This window comes from Gavialis gangeticus, unplaced genomic scaffold, assembly GCF_001723915.1.
Source record: "Gavialis gangeticus isolate Ggan-Ray unplaced genomic scaffold, GavGan_comp1, whole genome shotgun sequence".
Taxonomy (NCBI): domain Eukaryota; kingdom Metazoa; phylum Chordata; order Crocodylia; family Gavialidae; genus Gavialis; species Gavialis gangeticus.
In genome coordinates, this window is record NW_017729031.1 from 34,929,306 (window position 1) to 34,939,983 (window position 10,678).

At 42.8% G+C, this 10,678-nt stretch overlaps 1 protein-coding gene across 3 annotated transcripts in view; it reads right to left on the reverse strand.

The window, feature by feature from the left end:
- Positions 1-10,678, reverse strand: part of RALB (RAS like proto-oncogene B) — a 76,995-nt gene that overhangs the window by 1,454 nt on the left and 64,863 nt on the right. For 2 of the 3 annotated variants that reach the window (XM_019522608.1, XM_019522611.1), the window contains exons 2-4: positions 8,227-8,388; positions 6,592-6,800; positions 528-705 (exon numbers count right to left, since the gene is read on the reverse strand). In XM_019522608.1, the coding sequence (XP_019378153.1) occupies positions 528-705; positions 6,592-6,800; positions 8,227-8,340 (501 nt within the window). In that variant the 5' untranslated portion in view covers positions 8,341-8,388. Of the gene's footprint in view, positions 1-527; positions 706-6,591; positions 6,801-8,226; positions 8,425-10,678 lie in introns of those variants that run through there. The other variant, XM_019522607.1, reaches the window with a different exon arrangement.

Consider the following 10,678-nt stretch of genomic DNA (forward strand, 5'->3'; position numbering starts at 1 on the left):
TCCCCAAAAATTAAAAAAAAAAAAAAAAAAAAAAAAAAAAAGAGCAACCATCCAAGAACCCAAAAGTGAAGTCAGGCTAGAAACTACCAAACCTTAAAGAGAAAAAGAAGAGGGGAGGAGGCAGTGGGGGAAGAGCAAACGCAAATGAGCGCACAGAGATAGGCATTTCTACTAAAGCTCCAAAAATCTCACAAGACCTCTCTGCAGCTGACAGGATGGCCAATGCATGGGTTCTAGCATGGGCAGCAATAAGTTTCCTGCATCTCAAAAATTACCATCCGAGAGGCTTGCAATTGTACAAGGACTTTTGTACACTAGAAAAAGAGATGAAAGGTACAAGGTGGCACGTTACACAGCCAAACACCAGTGAACTGCTTCACTTGCAGGATATTCCTGACAACAAAGTTATTCAGCAGGTAGAATATTGTAAACACAGCCATGAATTGTGCCTTTGAGCCCAAGAGGCAGGCAGTTAGTCACCCATGTGTCTATAGTTAGACTATAGAAAGAACAGCAACTTTTCTTACCTTATCTACATTTGCTCTAGTTTTGGCAGAAGTCTCTACATACTGCACTCCCCACTCCTCTGCTTTAGTTCTGGCCTCCTCTACAGGCACCTGTCTGCGCTCTTCCAAGTCAGATTTGTTTCCCACCACGAGCAAAGGTATTTTGTCCTCTTCAGCCTTCACACGCAGGATCTGTTCCCTAATGCATCAAGCATTAAAAATAAAATAGCCGAGTTAGCTGTATCACAGCTTCCTGTACTTGACAAAAATAAAACGTGCATCAGGAAAAACTGAATGGCCTTCACAGTGCCAAAGGCTATACGGCGGTCTGATGTGTGCATTAAATTTGGCACCCATTAAAGTGGTCACACTGCAGGCTCTGTACCAAGACAGCCCAATCACAGAAATAAGTTATAACTTACAGGAAAGCTACGTTTTGCTCCAATGGAGAGCCATTGCCACTTCCTCCAGCTCTGACTAAAGGAAAGCATCTACAAGCTAAGCAGTTCCCTCTGTTTAAGATACTTGTACCATAATTATTTCCTTGATGAGTTCAAGAAAGAACAGCTATAAATAGGCAACTCACCTGGTACATATCAATTTGTCTTTATCTATACTACAGATGGAAGCAGTTTGATACTATTTTTTGCTTTCAATATGAAGATCAGCAGGCTTTCCAAGAGGGGTCCTATAAAGCTTTAAGCTGCATAGCATTACCCCACTCTACAGAAGCAGAAACTGGAGGTGGTGGATGGAGACCACATTAAGCGAACTACACTAGGTCATGCCACCAGAGGGGCAGAGCAAAAAAACTGCTCTTTGCCTTTTGACTTAACCAGGCAAATATCAACTCTTTTCCTTGTTAAAAGACATTATGAAACAGGTTTGGAAGACTGTCTTTGAAGACATCCACTGAAGTCAATTCAAGGGGGAAAAAACCAAATAAACAACACATGCATACAACCACCTTTGCTACCAATAAGAAAGCAATGATTAAGGCCAAGCAGTTTAATTCTCAAAGATATTGTGCAAATATCCAGGAAGTCAGTTAAAGAAAAGAAAAACAAAAAACCACCATAAGTCCCTGCCAAACCAATTAAGACATATTGACAGCAGCATGCGTCAGCAACAACATGCAGCCTGTTTTATGTTTCAGCAGTCTTCAAGTGTAGTTTTCTCTTTTAGCCTGCTTTCCATATTGCTTCATCACGTGGCAAGAGAGGCCTTAAGAAGCAGCCACATGTTTTCCAGGAAGCCTAGTCTACCAAGATTAGGCAGAGAAGCTGAAACAAGTAGCTGCTTGCACTTTTCCTTTCCTGCCAGCAGATTGCATCTGCTGCCCTGTACACTGATGGCCACCTCACCTCAAGCACACATTATGCAAGAAATAAGCCATGCTACAATCAGTTGAAGTCAAAAGACTCCAGTTTTGTTATCTTAGAGTCATGTAGACAGATGCCATGAGAGATGAAACAGTAAACAAGAGTGTAGACACATGTATATTTGGAAGCCCTTCAAACAGCAGGTAGGTTAGTAGTTGTCACATGTGAACCAGGTGAGAATGATCTGAAGTGTAGCAAAACCCACTTTAACACCCCATGAGGACAAAATACCTAATGCTGTGGTGCATGAAGCAGTGTGAAAGTGGGTTTTGCTACACTTCAGACTGTTCTTACCTGGTTCACATGTAACAACTAGAACTGCAATTCTCAGCCCGGGTGCCTGGGGGAAAACCCTACGGTGCTGCCAGGCCCTTTGAAGTGCCACAGGAAGCATGAGAAGATGAGCAAATAAGAGACAGGCTCAAGCCTCCAGTGAAGAGATCAAGCAGATATGGGCAGGCTCAGGCTCTCCCTGCCTGGCTGCTCCTCCACCTCCAGGAGGTTGCAAAGCCCTGTAATAAATTTAGTTGGGTTTTTTTTTGGTTTTTTTTAATAGGGCACTGCTCAATTCCCAAGAGTAACAGAGGGGTGCCTAGTCTCCCAGTTTGCGGAGACTGAGAACCACCAAGTGGGAAGATCCCTTTTTGAAAGGATTTCAGAACGCATCTGTGTCCACAGCCACAAATTAAATACACGGGGGAAGTTTGGCTTGAAACAAAGCTTGATACAACATCCAGTCACAGACAAGTTACTGGGATTTTGTTGTGTGTGTCAGTGTTTTTCTATTTGGCTTGCAGGAACCAGTTTAAAAAGGGAAGAAAGTGGTTGTTGACATGCCATTTCAACCAGGAGTGCTCAAGCCCCAGAGGTCTGGAAACTGCGTGATGGGGGAGCAGTGGCAGCATTAATTGCCCTTGATAACATGGCCATGTGCACCATATTAGACAAGTGTGAGGTCAAGTCAGACTCAGACCAACCCTGCACTATTCATCCAGTCCAAAAGGGCCAGACAACTGGGCACCAGCAATTTAAAAACAACATTTTATCTAATAAGGGAGTGCAGGTAATGCACCTCATTGAGAACATGGTGGGTCTTCACTAGAAACAAAAGGAAAATTATCCAAATTCCTCATTACCAAAAATTAAATCACTCTTATTTACCAGGATCTGATAAGTTCAGAATCAAATAAGGGAGATCTACTGACTTTTAATGTTCTATTAAAAAAAATCTCTTTTCAAACTCTCCTTTAAGTCCACTTCTGGGCTCCACAATGCAGCAGCCCTCTCTGGCTGACAGGAAGGTGCATGCACTGCCCTATGGGAGGGTGCCTTTGATACCTCCCCTCTAAAAAGAGTCGAAAAAATGTTTTAAAGGTCATTTTCAGTAGGTTTTTGCAAGCCAATTAAAATTCCATATTTAAAACACCCGTTTCTCCCCTCCCTTCCCTGCCTCCTACTTCCGTTCCAAAGAAAGCCTGAGGCGGAAGGAGAGGTTAAAAAGAAATAAAATGCAATTCTCACAAGATAAAGCTGTAAAATTATTTTACACGTCAGCAAGCCCCATCTTCTCACTGCTTACTGGATCCAAGGCTAGTGAGCTAGTTTAGTAGTAGTTTGCATTGGAGGAAGGAGGCACAAAAATACAAAATCAGTAGGATGGGAAAATTTCTAAAGGATGATGCCTGCATTTTTGTTCAGAGTAGACTGTCTGCTCCCTTGAGATTTCTGAAATAGTTTTAGATTACTTGACAGTTGGAACAAATCTTAATGTTGTATTTACTGTAGCAGTATACACACTGAATCCCCATTTCAGAAGGCGGGGGGGAAGGCAGAAGAAGAAAGGAAGATTTGTGGACAATGGAAGAGCCTTGCAGATGGATTTCCTTTTTCTATAGGTCATACCATTATGAACTGTAATTAAGTCATCAGATTTGCAAGATCCAAGTAAAATCTAGATTCTCTCTTGTAGGCAATGACTGAAGCCTGAAGTAAGGAGGTACTATGTATGGAGCATCTCCAACCCAAGAGCGTAGCTCTAGAGAACGAACAAAGTGTCATGGAAGAGAAGCAGGAAACCAAAATATATATATGCTACCGTCAGACTTCTGAAAGTCAAATTCTGAAGCCCTTTGAGCAGTTAAGCAATTATACCTATGCTTTTTTGTGGGATGATTTGGCTAAATTTGGACAGAATAGCTTTCCAGTCTGCCCTGCTACAACTCCTGGGTCACGATCAAGCAAAATTCTTGCTTCCAGAAGATCATGTAAACCTCTGTACATGGATCAGTCCTCATGCCCAGAGAGCACTCTACTGTTTGATAGAAAATGGTTTGTACAGGCACTGCTGAAGGGGCTGCCAGCACACTAATCATTTCAAGTCCCCTGGGCAAGAGGAAGGCTGTAGTCTAATTGTGTTCCAGATGTCCTTGACTTTCAGGAATCTGGAAACAGCTTAATCCCTCCTCCTTGGAGTATCAATTTTACTTTTTCCTCCAATTCCTGGGTCTTGGGGATCTAGTCTGGCATAGCTATCAAATGATCCTGATCTATGATGGGTTAAAAGCTGCAGTGGTTATGCTAAAAAAAAGTTACTGCTATCAGCACGTTTGTATAACAGAAAATTGCATGTTTGTTCATACCCTTCAGGTAGCCAAGGCAGATTCAGCAAATTCCAGGATTTGGAGACCAGAGGAAGAGCACCACATGACAAAGGTACCCCTAATCAACCCAGGTGTAAATGAGTACATGATTATTTGAGGTCAGAAGTAGACATGTGATGCTAGGTCACACTCATATATGGATTAAGGCAACAGGCCACTTAGGCTCAGGCACAGCTTTGACCTTCTGAGGGATCAGTTTACTTTTGCCTTACCACATCAGGTAGAAAGTGTTCTCCAGATCCAAGTACCCCCAGGAAGTTGGTTGTCAAGAATGTTGCACAGCTGTTCAGACTCAAGGCTCAGGTGTACAGTTGCCACACAGCCTTGGGGTCTTGTGATATAAAAACCAACTGCTGCCCATCTCCATGGACCTGTTCAATAACTCGGGACTCCTCTTTGGTCTGACTGTTTGAGGCTCCCTTCCCTAGTGTGGAAATCCATGGTACAGAGTCTAGCTATCTATGGAACCAGGTGAAGTCTTGAAGGCTGGCTCTTAAACTCAAATTCATTCTGATGAGTCAGGTCTGCTGTGTTAAGCATCACCAGGACAGACAGGTTTTTCTTTTGCCTGCGCCACTAACAATCTTAGTTTTGCCCTGATAATGCTCTCTGCCTTCATTCTCACTCTAAGTCTACCACCTCAATTCGCTCTGGAACAAAGTGGGCACCAGCTCCTCCAGCCTTGAAGGCTATATGGGCATTTTAAAAAAGTTCCCTTTGGGAACTACTATTACAGGTTGTTGGGTTTTTCATCACATGCCGTTGGCCAAAGCAAGCCTTCAATTGCACTTCCTACTGAGTGCAGAGAGCCGCAGGTGTGTGCATAAGCCAAGTCTAGGGAATCTGACTCAGTACCACCACTTAGGGAATTATGTAGTGAGGGTCTGCACAAATGATTAAAGATGGCCTGTATTTAGCCCTTTTGCCTTGTCCAGAGGCATTATGTTCCTCTGTACATCACTCGTGCCACATGTAGCAGTTCAACAGTTCCATCATCCTAGATGAACAGCACAATCTCCAGAAACACTATAGCCTATCACAGGGGCAGGCAACCTTAGTTTAGATCTAGTGGTCTTTTGCTTCATTCCCCTGCTGCTTCAACCAGATCTCAGCAAATAAGTTCAGAAGCCACACCAAGAGGCAGGCTATGTTACAGCCAAACTACAAATGTGTTATATGTATGTGCTCTACCAGTCAAGAGCACTATTTAGAAGTCCATTCATTATACAAGCAATGAGAGGAGAACTGAGGACAAGCAAGTAGATAGCTACGTTAAGTAGGACCAAACAGGATGTAACCTACTTCTACACTGTAGACAGTGGTAGTCAACTGCTAGGAGAATGAAACTAGTATAGAAATAGGAAGAACTCCCTATTCACTTCTATCTAGGGTAGGCAAGAGATTAAAAGCCATGTTCAAACTTTTCACGCAGATAAGCAAATTATATCATGGTTGACCTTCCTGAAAAAGGGGCTCTTCTTCCAGTGAGTCTCAGGTATCATAGTTTGAGAAACAGCCTGGCACTAGACCCAGCCCTGAACTCCAGTGGAGCTTCTGTACACAGCTACAGCATCTGTGTATAGACACGTGACAGAACGGCTAGTAGTCCAGTTTTCTGTTCTATCAGGTAGCCAGCAGACATCCTGCAGCTGAAGTAGTGGAGACAGATAGGACTAAACAAATCTGTTATGGTATATGCTAGCTGTGCAAATCTAGCTAAAATCTAGGCTGGTGTAGATGAAAAGACATATGTTTTCAAGCCACAAAACTAAATTAGAGAATACTTAAGATTAGATTTGTACTGTCCCAATGCAAGCACAATTTAGATGCATGAACTCTGCTTAAGTCAGCTGAGAATCATTTAACAATTCCTGCAAGAGTTAATAAAATTTAGTACCCACAGCACTTTTGCTTATTAGTAATCCATCAGAAGCAGCTATTCATCTTGCCAATCAAACCTGCTTCTCCTATGAAAAGGACATGAATATGAAAGGGACTGAAGCACTCCATTTTTCTCCATCCCACTAGATAGCAGGTGCTTACCGGAACTCTGCTGTTGCTGTAAAAGATTCATGCTCCGTTATGGAGAACACTAGCAAAAACCCCTCCCCGCTGCGGAAGTAGTTGTCTCGAATGGCTGCATAGTCCTCCTGTCCTGCTGTGTCCAGTATGTCTATTTGGACCTCTTCACCATCCAGAACTACTTTCTTCCTGTAACTGTCAGCCTTTGTGGGTTCATAGTCTTCCACAAACTGAGGGGCATAAAAAGGGAGTTAGTTCACAGCACCTCCAATTTTGTCAGATGGGGCACTCACCTCAGCCTATTCCTCTCCATTTTCATAATAATTAAAATAGCCTTTGCAGGGCTTTTGTTTTTTTTTTGGATCACTGTCATCTATTTAAGGCCATTTTTTGGTTCTAGTATTTTAAGGGGAATTAGCAGATTGAAGGTCATACCTCTGATCCAGGTCACAGTCCACACATCAGAAGCAGCTCATGCTACATGGCATTTGTTACTCTGAGTTTATTTCAAGTTCAGCAGAACATGGGTTGTGCATTTTATCAAAGCTATGTCAACTTAGGCCAAATGAACTGACTTGGGTATAATTCCCCTGACTCTTAAGGCCTTAAGAAATAGTTACTACGGTAACTCTTACGTAGGAACGCACCACAACTCTGTTCAGAGCCTGATGCAGGAGTAGAAAACAGCAGCTCAGCTATTAAGTGATAGCATACATCACGAGATCACAGCTGCTCTGTAAATCTGCATTAGGTGAATATGGTTTCTAAATGAACTTTAGAAGATGCAGGTGCTACAAAGTTATGGCTTGGGAGATTCACGTATCCAGGCTTAGACAGCCACACTTGGTCTAGATGAATCTTTGCTAAGGTTGTCAGGTGGACTCCATGTCTGAGGGCTGACAATTGCTTCCCTAGAAAAAGAACTATTTAGAAATTTGTTCCCTGAACTCAATACAAAGTAGGGGTTTTTGTTTTTTGTTTTTTTTATCATTAGGGCAGGACGATCTCTATGACTTGGAGGTGGCTAAAGGTGTAGGCAATGAAGCTCTGGCTGGGGTATGTCCTGCATGCAGATTTTATGATGCAATGACTTGCCACAGTAAGACTGTCAGTCAGAGCCCAGAGCCAGGTGTTAGTGTACTTAACAGCTGGGGGGAGAGGAAGCAGGGGGCAGGGTAAGCTGCAATTCCATACTCCCCAAAATCCTCTGAAGTTTTGAGCTTCCCTTGTGAAGAATGACTCCCTAGTATGTTGGCAGTAGCCACTAAGGTCCTAGAGACCCATCGACAAAATATCCTTCAGCCTTCATTGAATGCAGGCTTAACCCTTATTTGCCGACACTAGGACATTATAAGCCATTATATTCTGGTACTGCACTGTTTCCTCATCAACATCTAGCTTGGTCAAGAGTGCTTACTTGATCAAGTTAGTACAGCTCAGTTGTAATATCCTGACAACATAAGAGTACTCACCTTTGCAATGTTGCGAGTCAAGTGGTTGTTAAAAATAGCCTGCATAAGAGTGACTAAAGTTTTCTCGTTAGAGAAATTCTGATGCTTCCTACCAAATACAGGAAATACAGAAAGGAGCAAGCTGATAAGGAGTCCAGAAAAGTACCTCTCTGGAGACGCGTGCAGCCATCCCCCCGTACCTTACCTCGTCATACATGAACTGAAGCGTGAGTGCCGACTTGCCCACACCTCCACTGCCAACCATGATTACTTTGTGGAGAGCCAGAGAACTCTGGTTCTTGTTCTTGCTGGCAGCCATTATCCTGGTTCTCTACAGTTCTTGCGTGTCAGACAGCTGACTGAAGAGCTGCAAGCGAGGAGGAAAAAAAAAAAAAAAGCCTCTTTCAGTCATATGAAGGAAGACTGTAGTCTTTCTACCCATTTACATAGTATAGCAGCCTCCCCTGGAGCAACAATAACTGAAGTTATTTCTGTAGCAATCCTAAAAAAAAAGGCAAACGTCCCATGTATTTGCTATATTGGCAGGGCTGATCTCCATTGACAAGTAGCACCGCAAGTATTTTGTCTTATCTATTAGTATTTTAGTGATACTTGGTTGTCAAAAACTAATATAGGGTTGGTGCCATCCTACTGGCTCTTTCCAGGCTTCAAAAATTTGTTTTGTTGTTTTAATGCGATGAAGTTGCATCATTTTAAAATTGCTTGTTCAATTAGCTGCAAACCTATGTAGCGACATGAGAAACTTGTGGCAAAATGAAACTTCTGCTTCCTCCCCTAGAAGAGGAACAAAGATGATGCTTACAACAAAAAGCAAAATGTGGACCTTACACCTTTGTACAGGTTTATTTAAAAATTCTTCTGTGCAGACAGTAGGGCTATCTATGCCTTAGGTAGAATGGAGAACCTGTCTTCTCTTGGGAAATTAATGCCAAGAGCGAGCATTTACAAGAAGTAAGCAGGGATGTTCAGTTGCACATCTCAGTTGTCAGTCCCAACACATGCCTGGTATTTATGCAGTTTTTATTTTCTTTGCTTGTTCGATATTGCAAATCTAGGTCTTTTTGAGGCAGAGGGTAGGTGAACAAGCAGCAGCTTTTTCAGGACTAAAAACATAGTAGAAGAAAGCAGGTTTCACTTCCATTCCTTACTCAGATTTGTGGAAGATTATCTTTGTAGTCCTGCCAGCGATGGCCAGTGCAAGTATTCTGTGCCAACGGGAGCCGACTTTATTTTGTGGCATGCCTGCCAGAAAGTTAGTCTCACACCCTGCATGCCACTCCCATCCCCTTCCCTCCCACCAGGCTTCTCTGCTTTCTGCTCCCTACCCTATAGTCCCTGCCTTATCTGCTACTGGGTTTCCCACCCCCTCTCTGATCTGCCACTCCAAGCTTGGCATGGGCAACAAGTTCAGTTAGAGGAGTAGAGTGGAAGGAATCGGCCACAAAATTATTAACACACTGGGTGCATCTACATGTTGCCGTACAGCGACATTGTTACTACACCATGCTTCAGTACTTCCTTCTGGAAGTACAAAAACACAGCACTGTAGCTGCCCATACTGTGCCATACAGGTGGTCCACACTTAAAATTTCCCTACATCACTGCAGCGGTGCACTATAAGCAGGGAGTGCACCATTACAGTGATGTAGCTAATGATCATGTGTAGACCCATATGATCGCTATATCACTGTACGGCACCATACAGCAACACAGCACATCGTTATGTTGCTGTAGGATTATGCATAGACACAGTCATTGTGTAATAACTGAATGGTGTGTTAATGTAAGAAGTAAGCCATACACTTACATGTGGCCAGGTCACTACTTGAGAGGTGATTAACCAGTTAATAACATCTTAAGTGTAAGGTCTGTCAGGGGCCTTTGACTCATTAAGTGGAGGACAAAAGTGGGGAGGAAAGCAAGCCAAATCAGGGGTGTGCAGCCCTCCTTACAATGGACGCAGGCTCCTTATGTCTTACCCTATAGTACATGGGACCACTTTGGGGCAGGGATGGGGAAATCCCCTTTTTTGTGCACTATACACTGTTTAATTAAAAGGACTGACAGGAAGCCAAGTGGACAATGTCTATACTCCAAGTGGCTCATCTCTTATAAATATGATATGAGGAAAACAGGAGACCTGAGCTGGAAAAAAAGATTTATTGAACAGTATCCAAATAACTTGCAGAGTTATTTAGTACAATACTGCATTTCAACACCAGTACAGACTGTATAGCTAGTTTCTTACTGAAGGTGGACACAATGGTAAGTTTTCAATATAATAATTCATATGAAGTAGGTCTCAGACAGGTCCTTTTGGAGTAATTCCAGGAGTATATCTGGATTCTGTTTGATGTGAACAACCAGAGTCATCCCAAGTCAGGTTCAACAGTGTCACTGAAAGACAGGCTGACCTTGCGAGGGCAGGTACTATTTGAGGCTAAGTGTTACATTACAGACTGTACACCTAGGAATGCTTTCACCAACTCTACCACACAATTAGTGACAGCCCTGAGCTTAAGTTGTCATTCAAAATGATGCCAGAGGGGTTTGTTAGGATCTTGACTTGCCCACGTTAAATGATTTTTGTAGCTTTTTTTTTTTTTTTTAAGAACGTATGCCAAGACACAGTATAT